The 14556-nt window shown below is 36.7% G+C and overlaps 1 protein-coding gene across 8 annotated transcripts in view; it reads right to left on the minus strand.

Moving 5' to 3' along the window:
* Positions 1-893: 893 nt before the first annotated feature.
* YLPM1 (YLP motif containing 1) overlaps positions 894-14556 on the minus strand; it is a 38704-nt gene continuing 25041 nt past the window's right edge. For 3 of the 8 annotated variants that reach the window (XM_069783873.1, XM_069783868.1, XM_069783867.1), the window contains exons 14-21: positions 14256-14432; positions 13961-14044; positions 13613-13696; positions 12100-12186; positions 8998-9049; positions 3655-3785; positions 1664-1843; positions 894-1292 (exon numbers count right to left, since the gene is read on the minus strand). In XM_069783873.1, the coding sequence (XP_069639974.1) occupies positions 1697-1843; positions 3655-3785; positions 8998-9049; positions 12100-12186; positions 13613-13696; positions 13961-14044; positions 14256-14432 (762 nt within the window). In that variant the 3' untranslated portion in view covers positions 894-1292; positions 1664-1696. Of the gene's footprint in view, positions 1293-1663; positions 2456-3654; positions 3786-3817; positions 3907-3954; positions 5304-8997; positions 9050-12099; positions 12187-13612; positions 13697-13960; positions 14045-14255; positions 14433-14556 lie in introns of those variants that run through there. The other 5 variants (XR_011324730.1, XM_069783869.1, XM_069783870.1 and 2 more) reach the window with 5 other exon arrangements.

The raw sequence follows: 14556 nt of genomic DNA on the forward strand, positions 1-14556 counted from the left end.
AGATGCAAACTGCATTGTAATCACTCAGCAGAGCAACAAAGAATAGCAAAGAAGGAAATTCAGGACTTCATTTTCTTCCCTTAGAAAGATCAGAAGAAAGAAGTTCAATTCACCAGTAAGAAGGAATTATTTTCAGATTTAAACACCTTGCCTGGTTACAACTTTGTCAACACAAGGCATTTGCTTCAAAACCTAAGGACAAAAGAAAGTTTTCATCAGTAAACCTGATGCTGTGCAGAAGCGATATACCAGCATCTATGAAGAATTTGTACCACTTTTAATAGTGTGGAATGGTATTCATTTATCTATTTTAGCGACCTGAACACACTTATTAAAGGAATAGAAGGGTGTAACTTCTGGTCTTTGTTGTTTCTTTTAATGATGTTTCTCTATGAGACAGTAGACTTATGAATGGAATGAAGTACCCTGATAGGGATCATTGTTGACTAAAAGACATAGTAAGACCAAAATGAAATTTTCTAGGCTGCCCTCCAGAGAACTCCATAGTACCTGTTTTCAAGCTGAGCATTAAAGAAAAGTTTTTCATACATTACTACCTTGAGTATTTCAGAGCCATCCAACCGAATTTATACTCACGTAGTAATGGAAATTTGACATAATGGAGAAACTAGGATCCAAAAAATAACAATCATTCCTGCTCTCCAGGAAGAATGAGAAATGGTATGACTCCTAAAGGCCAGCAAAACCTGGGGCCTTAATGGCGCTGCCTATGAGAAGAGCAGGTGATAAACCTAGAAGACAGGACACATTCCAGAATATGAGCACAGCACCTCTTCCAGGTAAGGACAGTTCTGAGCACTGTCAACATGTGAACACAGACCACATTTAAAATGTCAAACAAAAAACATGCTATATGGTCCACCAAGAACACTGAGTTTATAGTGAAATTTATTGTTCTGCTTCCTAATACAATAAGCTACAAGGTACATACAGTATAAAACGAGAACGGCCACAAAGCAAAAGTGATAAACATTCTGTGACAGTACAGTGGAGATAACGTCTGTCTAATCCTTCCACTTTATCCCACAAACAGCAGCTAAAACTACTGGCCCTCCCCCTCCCTCCCCTCCAAAAATATTAAAAAGTAAACTGTCTCTCTCACTTAGGAGCAGCGGGATTCGCTGGTTTTTCTGAGGGCACTGGTTATCTGCCAATATCTCAAGAAAACTGCTGAAACTAAAGTAACAAAGAAAAACTGTGAAGGTGGGAGTGACATGACCCATGCAAGATGCTCATGACACCTTGGTTCACTTCTCCTCAGAGCAAATGGCCTGTAAAGAAAGGAAAAGTTTGTTACATGAAGTAAAACAGCAATTAACATGGTCAGACTTAAGATACAGTAAGCAAATCTGAACTAGACAGGACTAGGCACACAGCTAAACTATGCTTTTAATGAAAATGTAATCTTCCTGTTAATGAGTTTTGGGAGATTGATAGCTGACAATCCTTCTCCTTTTATTTTTAGATGCTGTACAGGAGGGTGCAGATTGACATGGGCACAGCTGACATCTATTATATAAGGCTCCAAATCAAACAATGTTGCCTGGGAGAACTCTAACAATGACATGAACTGCAACCTCAACTCTTAAAAAACCTAAAAAACCATCAAGGCTATAAACATGCAGGAAGACTGAATACTTACCTTAAAGGCACAAAATTCCATTTAACCACTTTTTCATATATACTTGGTGCGGTTGAGGGCTCTCTCAGCAAGATGACCACTTTCATCTGTTATCTTCTCCCAATCTGTTTGTCCAACAACAAAACCAATGGCCCTTTTCCTGTCTGCATCTTTTTTTTCTTCTAGATCCGCCCACCGCACCTACGGAGAACATACTATCAGTAGGACAATCTCTTAAGAAATCCTGAGACAAGTCTAGGCTTTCCACTGCAGATAAGAGTACAAGAATTCTGATTTGTACTTTTTCATTCAAACAGGTAAGTATTAATTTGTTTTCCAACAGTAAAGATGAAAACTACACCAGTTACATTCTTTTTAATTGAATATCCCAGGTGTTCCACAGAGTAGAAGAAAAGTATAGATGATTAGCCTTTTCCATTTCAACGCTATAACTCTGAGAGCTGAAGTGCAATTACTATAATTATTTCTCTGTTCAAAGCAATGCTTTCTGCAGGAAGAATTATCCAAAGATTCATTTAGTGTCTTCATTTTCTGTACAACTTGTCTTTCAATTGCACAATGGAAACATATAGAAGACGACTGTGAAACTACAGAAAAAAGCATTAAAGAGTAACTCAGCAGCGAATGAGTGAAAGTTTTCTTCTCTATCTTCTGTGGTACATTTCTCTTTAAATCTTTCCACTATTTCTTTAAATTAAGTAACTTCTTCATGCATTTATCTCCCATCTTTACAGCTGCAGCCATCTCCTCTGTGGCTCTTCATGGTCATCATGCAGATCACTTGCATTCATCCTGTTCAAACATATACAGTCACTCCCTCACCCACAAACCCAGACACCAATGGGAGGGAGTGCAGGGAGGTGGGAGTGAGGGAGGTGATGATGAAGGGCTACAGTCCAGAACTCAGCTGGAACACACCTTTGCAGGACAAGAAAAAACAGTAAGTGAAGGAGCTCTTCCTTGACATTCTAACTGGTTAGTCCCATTCAGGCTGATTTGTAACTTGGGGACATAGCCTTATCACCTTTCTGCCAGCACCCCCCTATTCCACATTCTACCTGGATTTCCCCACTTATTTCTGCTGATAAGCAATGTCTGCTTTCTTCCACCATCACTTCCTCTGCCAGTGCCTTAGTATCTCCACTTCTCTCATGCACACTGTCCAGTACTACCCATGTTTTCTATTTGACGTTATGGAACAAAACAAAGCCCAAACACCAACAGTTAACTCAAATGACTTTTAGTGGCAAAAGCTGGTCTTTCTATGTAGGAAAAAAAAAAAAAGTATTACCTCTTCCTATTTCCTCTCTTTCACCTTCCTCTATGACTTTTTGTCCTTTTTTTCCACAATGGTATTTGAAGATGTAGCATTTTGTGTTCAGAACAGAACTACATATAAAGTGGTTGAAGCCAACTTCTTATACACCATCTCCCAAACTTTACGCAAGGTATATGCAGGAGGTAAAGTCTACAAGACTTGATATAAAACCTACACAGCTGATACTTTCCTCAGCTGAACCTTTTTGAACATAAGAACAGTGTACTGTTTCTCTGCCTACTTATTACAAAACTTAACAAAAAAAAAGCTTAATAAAATCATCATCTTGTCTTGGAATCTGCACTGTATATCGCACTATCTCATCACAAAACATAAAGCATAAGAAAAGGACTCTACAGGTTGCTCTGAAACAAAGTGCTCTCCCCCAGCAAGAAATGGGACATGATTCCATTCTCAATCTCAAAAGCCATGCCATGCATAGTTAATCTTTATTATCTACAATTCCTCACTTCATTATAATGAATCTGTTTACCACTGGAAGATCCTACTCTCAAGAATATTCTCTTACAGAATCTAAAGGAACAGCAAAATGAAAAGTGAGTCAGTGAAACTGCCATATTCATAGACACTGAATGATTTGATATGAACTCTTTTTTCACAGAAACCATTAAATGGTCATATACGGACAGTAAGTCATTTGAAAATTTATTACCCTTTTCTTTCCCGGTTCAGAAGCACGTGTATCATAGTCATCTGGAAGCTGTAGATAATCTTCCATTCTGCTGGCAATTGCTTCCCAGTCACGTTTCCTTTTAGTGCCAGTCCGCAAACCATCCAGCTTGTCTGAGAACAAACACAGAGCCTCAGAGTTAAAGGAGAATTTTTTTCTATTATTCACACAAACAAGACGAGAGTGGAAAAATTTTCAAAAGAATGAGCAGCAGAACTTGTACATCCAGCTTGTCTTGACAGGTGGAACGATGAGAGTTGAAATAAACTAGAGAAGACTCAACACCATTTTCAAGTTTTATTGATCTTTCACATTAACTGTGTGGCAATAACACTCAGTCTTGTTATTTGTATGAGGGAGAAAAGCTTGCTCTTCTGGATGTTCACACTATATGGAGTCTGTCCTTACAGGTACAACATAGCCACCAATAGCTAGGAACCACAGATCCACCTTTCTGTATTTGAACACAATACTAAAGCTGTAGCGTTTTTCCCAAATTTGGGGTGTAATACTGTGTCAAACATGGCATACATGCAGTATCAGGGAACAAGTGACGATCATATAATTTAATGCATCAAAGACAAGTTTTTGAGATACTGTTTCTGCTAAACAAAAAGCTCCTTGGCAACCCTGATCCCCCTCTTTCTTTTTCTCTCCCCACAAGGAAAACACATTCAAAAAAATCCTCCAGGACTGGAAAAAAATATCTCAGAATCTTTTGTTTCATGGTATAAGAGGTCAGTCATGAATATTTGAGCAGTACATTTGTCCAACAGTCATCATTTTCTTCTTTTTCTTATTGAACCAATAGGGCATGAGGAGAAACAATTCCGTTCCTAGGTACTAAAATTTTGTTCCTCTTGGACACTTATTTTCAGTGAAAAACCAACACCTTCTTGAAATTATGTGGCAAACTGCTTTTGGAAAGGAGATTAAGTATTCATTGTAAGATTACGAACAACAAAGCATGAAAATGAAAAACGGCTTTACAAGTCAAAGGAAATCCTAGTACTTCTGTTGATGTATGCTACCATTTTATAAGCCAACAATTCAAGCATAGGCAGAAGGAATACTAAGCTTGGCAGTTATATTCTGTAAACCATTTCCAGTGATGTCAGTAACATTGTTTCAGAAGTCACTGATGTAATTAAATTCACCCACAAAAGGCCTCAGGAATCAACCAAATACCAGGCAGCATATTTTCTGGAGAGCAGAAAAGGATGTTCAAAGGTATGTATTTAAAGAAGCTCAGTTCAGAGATGAGGTTTTTTTACTTAATATGGGAGAGAAAAGAGCAACAACGGAGATAATGTGAGGCAATGGTGATGTAAACATGCTAGTATAATTTAAATGCCATAAAATAATGAAGTAATTTCTCCCTCATACAACTCTAAAATTTGTAAAGACTCCACCTTTGCCCCATTTCCCTGGAACAGATACAGAATTTCATCTAAGAAAACACTTTAATCCCCCTCTGCCTTTTAAAAAAGCCAACACTTAAGAAAACTGTGCAGAACATTTGTATCTGTTACATGATATCTTGTTACACGATTCAGTTAAGGTTCTTCTTTTGCTCTAAATTAAATCTGCCAAATTTGAAGCTCAATCTCCACAGAAAGACGGCACTCCCTCTAGAAGACAAAATTGATTTATACAATATTCCTCTGTTACTCCAGCACATAACATACTTGTACTATTCCTCAGTATTACTCTCAGCATAGATCATTCGTAGCACAAGGGTTTCCAGAAAAAAAATAACATTGAAAAGGAGAGCAACAAATGCATTGAGGAGCATGTAGGAACATGAACTAAAAAGTCAGGAGCTCTCTGTTGGCAAGTATCTGTACACAGACATATTCCTCTTGGAAGGCAACACGCTACGATGCAAGCTCATCTCATTACCAACATGGAAGAAAGACTTCAGTCTCCCACTCCCTGCTGCACACAGACCAATTGAAAACATTGCCGAGAAATGTGTAACCCTCAAACATCAATAGAAAAGTTCAGGAAGTGTTCAGAGTATGAGGTTCCCCTCTGTCCCTTTTTGTTACTGCTACACAGAATTTATTTTAAAATGTTATCTCCTTCCATGTTTGAAGTTGGATTGCCTTTCTGCTTCCATCCATACTATTGTGGTTCAAGGTACATGTGCCATGGAGTAGACATACTAGAGAAACGTTGAAAGCCTACCACAAAGCATTATTTCAGAATATTCTTTAAAAGAAAATGAGACAAGGTGTCATTTTGTAATAATGGTCTTCGTGAATATTTATGGCAGATGATTATTCAGTGTTAAACTATCAAATATCATTTTACCATTTCAATTTTAAAAACAATGAAGCAGCAGCATTTCTGAAAACCCGCAGAACTTAAAAACTCACCTTTAGAATTTTGATAATAAAGCATCTGAAAGTAACTGACTTAATTAGCTCCTTCAAAACCTAAATGAATCAATCAGCTAAATTTTTGCCTCTTATACAAAAGCCACAAAGTTTTATGTAAAATGTTATTTGCGTTCTAGAGCAAATTTTACAGCAGCGTCAAAACTTCAGCTATGCCAGAGCACATTTCTCCTTTCCTGAAAGTCTGTAGAACTCACCACTAAGCCACACTTTGAAACAGAGTATTGCACTAAACACTTCAACTATAGTCAAATTTTAAACATGTGAGTCCATTTCTGTAAATTTAAATACAAGAACCCATGTGCACTACGCACTGAGACAGACCAGTGATTAGACTTTAGAATAAAAATGTGGCTGTGCATGCAGAACACAAAGAAATTATATACCACACACATACCCAAGAGGAATGCATCACCCCTGCCAAAGCAAATCTGAACTAAAGCAAGAGCTCTGGGGTGTATGGTATGGTGATTGTCACAAGTCAATGTTGCAGCTAAAGAACTCAAACTTCTCAGAACTTTTCTGAGGCTTATTACAATCAGTAAGATCTTATTGTGCTTTCCTGTAACAACACCTACTCAGAAAGACAACAAAAAAGCAAAACAAGACTTACAGTGTTGTTTTTGGATTCTGCACTTATATCACTTTTGCAAACGTGTGCCCTCTGGGACTAATGCAATAAACGTAACAGGCAGGCCAGCTCCCAGGAAATAACTTAACTTTGGAATAACAAAAGCATACCACAGTTTACATGCCTTTCAGGAAATAATTTTAATTGGTCATCTACAACAAAGTCTTATTGTGAATTAAATATAATAAGTCTTACTCACAGACTGCAAGTGCTTATAACACATACCTTGAGCTGAAAGTTGTCTGCCCTTGCAGAGCAATTTTTCAAAGCAGCAGCATTCATTACACAGGAATGCCTGGCTTTTTAAAAATGTATGTTCTGTCAGAATTTACTTTTAATCTATAGTTCTATATATTTATAAAAATGAATCTAGAGGGTAGTTATAAAAGTAAAATCGTGAATCCAGATTTAATAGAAAGACCTTCTCAGCACCTGTATCTGTGTCTTGCAGCATGCTAACATCCAGTTTGTTAATGGAGTTTGATTGTTAAAGGATTATTGCAACAGCCTTGCAAGTAACTTACTTTAGCACAAGATTGACTCTGCTGCTTTCTCCCCATTTTACATTTAAGTGGAGACCATATAAAAATCCTGCATTTTATATTATGGAGTTTTCATATGGAAAGAAATGCAACAAAGTTCTTTGTTTCTGTTTGTTAGCAGTATTTGATCATGAGAGAGGTAAATTTTGAAAGCTATCTGTAAATTTCTGTTGCACAGTCTCCACATTGCTTGAAACTACACATAAAGCTTAAATATTCTTAGAACACACCCTTGGACTCCTGTTATATTTCTAAAATGCACAGGATGACTTAAGGTTCACCGTATGCAGTGCAATACATCTGTTCTTACTACTCAGTATTTAGAGAAGTCTATGGTATTTGGAATACAACACAATGTATCAGAGCATTCTTCAACAATGCAGTTTTCCAGTACTATGATTTCATATGCTATTGGGAAAAAAATCATTATAAACTTAAGAAATAATCTTAAGATATTAAACAAATCAACTCTTATAACAAACATGCAGAGCAATCCTGAATTAATTCTGTCTAACTGCCTAGCTGTTTGTTATGCCGGAATCATTGAGTACAAGGCTCCTCCGGTTGTACTGCAGGTGCCACAACGTCAATATATTCCACAAATATTTAAATTACTTAAAAGAGAGCAGAGCAGTAGAAGAGATGGTGCAGCTAAGCAGTTAACAGCAAAAGATGAAAGGCTGCTTTACGTAAGTCAGAATTTCTAATGCTGTTTCTATGGTGCAATTGTGATTTTGGTTATTGGAAAGTAATGATACACAGGGCTGTACCACCCATGCAGAAGCAAACCTCAAAATGTTAAGACATGCTGCATCCCATGTAGGTATTTGTTACTTCTCGTAGATGTGACAGAAAATAGCAGTTTTATGCAGACTGCATTGATAAAATCTTCACTTAAAACCATTACTGTTCAGTAAAAACCCCCACAAAACTGATCATAATGACTAGGAACCCTTTTCCACGTGTACGCCTTCCACCATAGCTGTGGTGTATACCTTTCAGCCTGAAAGTTGCTTTTGACTTTGACAGAGTCCTAATATTAGCACTTAACGTCTAACACAACCAGCAGCATCAACCAGAACAAAAAGCGCAGCAAAAATAGTGTCCTTGTGCTCCTGGAAAGTCCATTTTGCATCCTACTAAGAAAAATTCTAGTACTCTCCTGGACCTGAAAAGCATAACGAACTTTAACTTTTCAACACCTTAGTTGTTGAAAAGATACACCAAAGCCTAATCATTCAGAACCAACTTCAAAGCAAGGCACTACTTTGTCCTCACACATGTTAATTTTGGAGAACAAGAAACATCTTTGATACAGTTAGCTACTAGGCACATCTCCAAGAAAGTAAGAAGCTATTGACAACATTTAGGCTTGAAAAAAAGGTATGCAGTATGAACAATAATGCAGTGCAATGTAAATTGACTCTTTGCTTTTTATAATATGGAAGAGATGAATAAAGAATAGACATACTGCTTTTTTAAAAATTTTAAGACGAAGTACTTTCCTTGAACAGATGAAAGAACGATTAATGAGAATATAAAACAGTGATGGTTATAAAATCATAACTCCCTTGCCTCTGGCAGAAGACAAATTCCTTTTCTGTATAGATGCTTTTGCAGTTTCAGACACATGTATGAGATCAATACATTTATTTGTCTTTGGTAAAGAGGCACAGTAAAAATGAAAATTCACGTTTTGCAAACATCATCAGATACCAACTATAAGAAACAGGAAAAAATAAATACCCACCTAGCTTTGCCTCAGAAGTGTCCATCTCCCATTTGCTTTTCGGAATGTAACCCTAAATCATACACAGAGAGAAGCTCGCAGGATTAGAGAGAGACACACATGCATATCACTTTTGAACTGGAAACAGCATTATAATGGGAGCTTAAGGTATTTCTTTTTGTAAGGCACAATTCTTGCTATCAGATGAAGGAAACAAATTACTCAGTATTTCAGAACTTCTGCATCCACTTCCCATGCAGTGATTTTAGCAACCCTTGCAAATCATTGCAAGAGTGTTGCCCTCTGCAAACACAGAACTCCAGAATGAGTCTAACAGACAGCAATGGCGCTGTGTACACAGTTACTATATTATATTATCCCAGGTGGCAAAGTTATTGCAACACAACTTATCAGGCATAAAGAATATTCAAAGCTTTACAAATACAAATGAAAAAGTTACCATAGTCATAAGCTTTTAAGAATATATTCTCAGATTTACTACACACAAACTTCACTTAATAATCCTTTCAAAGGGACATACTAAATTCTTGTACAAGTGGTTAGTCCACAACTAAACAACGTTCTTTTTTTTAAATGAGAGTATCTGCTAAATCACTAAGATTTAAGTATTATTTTTCATTTTAAAATAACCCTCTTAGTTCAATGATTCTCTTAAAACACTGTTTCCCTACAAATAATGTCATCATACATTTTACATGTAATGATCTTTAGCCAGTTTATTCCTTGTAAATGAGCATAATGGTATTAAATTTGGCAAAAAGGTATTTATTTTTAGATATCTTCTTGTTATCTTTTCATTTTATACTCTTGGACAAGTAAATCCTTACTAAGCAACCCTTTATAACTCCTTTCAGCTGTTCACATTTGGTGTAAAACTACTTATGTTTCTCTGCAATCACATAAAAAGCTCTATGTAGTGAAATGGAACCCCTGTGAGAATTTCATTATTTTAAGAATGATTTTTAATAGAGAGGGAAAAGAACTACTCTAGAAGATTTCAACAAGAAAACAAACAATCCACAGACCAGTTTTATTACGCTAACTTCTTTCCTGCTCTATTTATAGGTTGCCTCCACTGTGGTAAACATACACGTGTATTTGTTAATGCTAAGGGTTACTAAATCAGAATGTACTATTCCAGAGAGCTACACTGCTTTTGATTATGTTCAGCATTGCTCTTCCAAAACCCTTGAAAGACCTTTTTTCTATCAAGCGTATATCAATGACTTGAGATTATCAGATCTCTGTATTTTATTGTTTTTAATCAAGTCTGTAATTAATACAAACTAAGACATTTGTGCTACAATATTTCCTTGTAACAAAAAAACAAACTTCATGTATATATGTATATTTATACTTTTAAACCAAGTTGCACATTAAAATTTGCTCAGAAAGTTTACACCACAGCTAGAAGCCTGTATTGAACAAAGTGATGTGTGATACACTGGTGAGAACACTAAGTTAAATGCATCAGTAATTCATACCATCAAGCACAGAAAAGCAAGAATTGTCTGAATGCTACAAACAACCCTATGGGAGTTGATAATAGCAACAAAAGAGTGACTTTGATGGTGTGAAATGGCCTACTGTGTGCTGAATCTGTACAATATCCCGGTCCTCAGAGAGGATAAGAAAAGAGATTCAGACTTCATCCTTTGGTACAAGACAGTTGGATATTTCAAGGACATCTGCCAGATGGCAGGAGCTTCAGACCTCTCTTTTTCCACAGCATTAAATGCAGCAAAATGAATGGAAGAACCCTTACCAACTGCTCTCAAGAAGGTAACAGATACCAAATACAGCGTACTGTTTCACCTTTCTGTCTGACATACCTCTCTGAGATTAGCCATGTGACTGAATAGCAGAGATTATATACAGCAGATAATTCTTTTACTATTTTTCATCTCTTGTGAATCTGAATAGAAAACATCCTTGTATGTAGATTACTAGTAGTTATTAATAATTTGCATAGTTTTCACCACCAAGCTTTCTCCTTGTCTCATAAAGGCCTATTGTTATATGTGCTGTACATTAGGACACTCCCCAGAGCCCATAAACACACACATACACACACACATTTATGCACAGATGTCTTAAAAGCTAAAGACAACTTTCTTTTCTAGATATAGCTCATTTCCAAGAAATGAGACTAGCAGCCATATTCTTGTAAACATGGATGCATCTTTGAAATGTTCTAACCACACTTTATGCAGTTTCATACTCTGTGCCAAAGAATAATTTAGTAAAGAGAATAAATGAGTCATGTTGCAAAAAACAGATGTTTATTAAAATCCACTCTTCCTAAGCTTTTTTTTATTATTCTGTATTTCAACTGCTTTCTAAACTGCCACTCCTGAAGAACAGTAAATTTCCATCAAGAAAAAGGACTTTGCTCATCTCAGACATTTTCGGTTACTTCCTGTTTATTGGAGTTAACTGCTTGGTTGTGGGAACCAGGGTTTGACACATTCAACTCATCAAGCACTGACCAGTTGCAGCTCCAACACATACCAAGAAGTTATATTAGGAAGCCTTCTGTAGCCTTTTACATACATACCTAAAACCGCCAGCCCTCAGGGCAATTCTCTAACCTTCATTTATCCAAGAGACCTAATCCCTCATCTTGGAAATACTTCCTGACAAACAAAGTCAGCAAGCCTTGGCAGAGAAAGCATTCTTCTTCATTAACTGTTGTCATATACTGTGAGAGTCGAGAAGAGTTCTTTAGACACGTGAAAGGAAATAAGCTAAATTAACCTTTGCCCATTCTTCCCATCTCTCCACTTAATGTAATTCTTGGATAATCTGGAAGACAGTGCTACAGTGTACTGCAATTTATAAATGTCTGTAAGAGGCATGTTGCCACGCTCCACTGATAATGCTGTTTGTGGCATATACTCACAGATTCTTAAAAAAAATCAGTTAGGAATAATATGATTTAACATTAAAGTTCTCCTAGAAATGTTTAAGGAACGAACGACTAGAAATGTGTATTAAGATTGCACTGCTAAGAATGGCAATGTATTGGCATTTATAAGACTGAGATTCTCCCTCAGACACAGTAACAAACATTTTGTTAGAGATGGCTGATGTGTCTCCTACCAGTTCACTTTCCTCCTCCTCTGCTGTATCCTTCTTGACTTCTTCTTTCTGGTCTTCAATATTTGCATCAAAATCCTCCATCTCCACCTGTTCCAAAGTACAAGCACAGACTTACAAGGCACTGCTTGACTTCTAAAGTATTATCTTTTTAGCAGAGTAAGTAGAAGATTCCAAGTTCAAATAGAAAAGGAAAGAAAGGATTTATCTTGGAAAGTATGATGATGCAATACATATAAATACTGGCTCCATTTTGGCTACAGAGTGATAAACTGTGTGGGAAAGTAGCAATCGTTTATTCTCTACCAGTATCTGTAACAGTAAGATACTTCTTCCCATACAATCACATTCAAACCTGAAATCTCAGAAAAAGATCTTAAACTTGCCATTTACACATCACTGGAACGGTGCGCTCTGGACAGAACATCTCTACCAAGCTTTTACCTTTTATATATTTAATAATCACAGTGAAGAATAACCACAGAGGTTAACATAATAAAGAAAATGAAAGCTTTAAAACATACATCTAATTCTGCACATCTAATGGATTACTTTCTGGGGTCCACATGTTTAATGGGGATTCAGGCATATACTGTGGAATACCTAAAACTCTCCAAGTATGTACAGTTCTTCATACTATTAGTAAAACCTCGGTACACACAGAATAAATCCCAGATTTGCCCTTCTCGGAGTCTACTTAAGAGCTGAGCCTTTTGCTGTCCTCTTAAAAGATTAATATTTTCCGAAACAAAGAATACAGAGATTCAAAAATAACCTGCCGACCTCGTGACAAACTGTGAAGAGTAAAATCTCTTCCTACTTCAGCAGTTCACCTGTTTATATGGCCATGGCAAGAGCTGTTCTGACAGCAACATGCAGCTACATTCACAATGACCATATGATTAACATACTAATTTATTCCCAGAGCTCCTGAAAAATCTGCCAAAGAAGAATGCAACAATACAGAAAGCTGACACACCAAAGATGTCATGGCAAACTGCAAATGGAATAAAAAGGTAGCATACTTCTACAGCAAGTGTATTGCTGTAGACTGCTGTGTTTTATTTCTTTCTTCATTCTCTGCTACATTTCTGTATTTCTCAAAGCAGGGACTGAGAGAAGTTCAAATCTGGTGTTTTACTTATTTATTTTATTAAACTACTTCCCCAAATTATGATCCAATTAATCCAGTAACCTGAAAGAGTGCCGAGTTTCACCTGAGAGAGCAAAGATCCTATTTAATTGGTACTCAACAGTTGCTAAGAGCAAAGTGGCTTCAACTCTTGCTCAAAGATGCATAAGTTTGGGCTCCAAAAAGGTGATAAAAAGCAACATGTATGTTCATGTTTGGGTAATTGATAAGAAAAATGGAATACATTTGTCTGACACAGTGATTCTGGCTTTCTACAGTGCCAAGTATACCTGCCCTGTTATGACTATACTTTTCTCTGCTTCGTATTTTCAGTATAGTCACATCTACATAATTTGTGATTTTAACAAGCACAGAGATTCTCACCTCTTCGATAGCAGCATCCTGCAATAGAGAACGAATGTCCAGGCGCATCATATGACGTGGTGCTGCCTCCCAGTGATCAGACATCTAACAAAAAACAAACAAAAATGAAGGACCTCTGAAAATGTAACAGATTCCATGGAAAATTGGGTTTCTGATCATGAACAAGATGTATCTGTACTTAAGAAAAGTAATTTCAATCAATCCCATGAAATAACTACAAGCTCTTCTTAGAGGAAAAGTGTAATCATTATGTAGTCTAAAAGAGGTCAATGGTTTTCCAACAACAGCAGGCCTGAAAGCACAACGGAACTTATCATTAATCCTATGACTCCAGATGTATACAGTTACCCTGCTGATTTCCTTTAGCTTGCGTCCATGAATATTCCTCTTGGAACATGTTTGGTTATCTGCACTCATTTCAGCTAAGTACACCTAGAAAGAGAAAGACAATATTAAATATTGTAAATCAACTTTTAGAGCTCTTTTTCTACCTGGTGATACACTCTGCAGTTGTACATTCTAAGAAAAGTAAATTTATAACTGTAGCATTCTTCCCGAACATGGGAGGGACTTTGTATTCAGAAGTTTAGAAATACCAGCATATGGGTGCTAGCAAGTTCAAATGCTTTTTAGGCTCCATTACCTCAAAACCCTTGGTTTTTGCAGCACTCCAAAACTGTTCAAAATGTCGCACTCTATCATTGATAGCATCAAGGATAATGAAGGGGAAGAAGCCATCATCCAAGGTCTTTTTGAAAGTTTTAAACATGCTGGTACGATAGGTCTCTTCCATATCAGCTTCATATTCATACTCCATCACCTTTATCAAGGACAAAAGCATTTAAGAAAGAGGACACCTATTAAATTGCTGATGTTCAACTGCTGAATGCTATGACCACAGAGTACAATGGTATGAGAAAAACATCTTCCAGGTCAACTTTTAA

This window comes from Haliaeetus albicilla, chromosome 5 (assembly GCF_947461875.1).
Source record: "Haliaeetus albicilla chromosome 5, bHalAlb1.1, whole genome shotgun sequence".
Lineage (NCBI taxonomy): Eukaryota > Metazoa > Chordata > Aves > Accipitriformes > Accipitridae > Haliaeetus > Haliaeetus albicilla.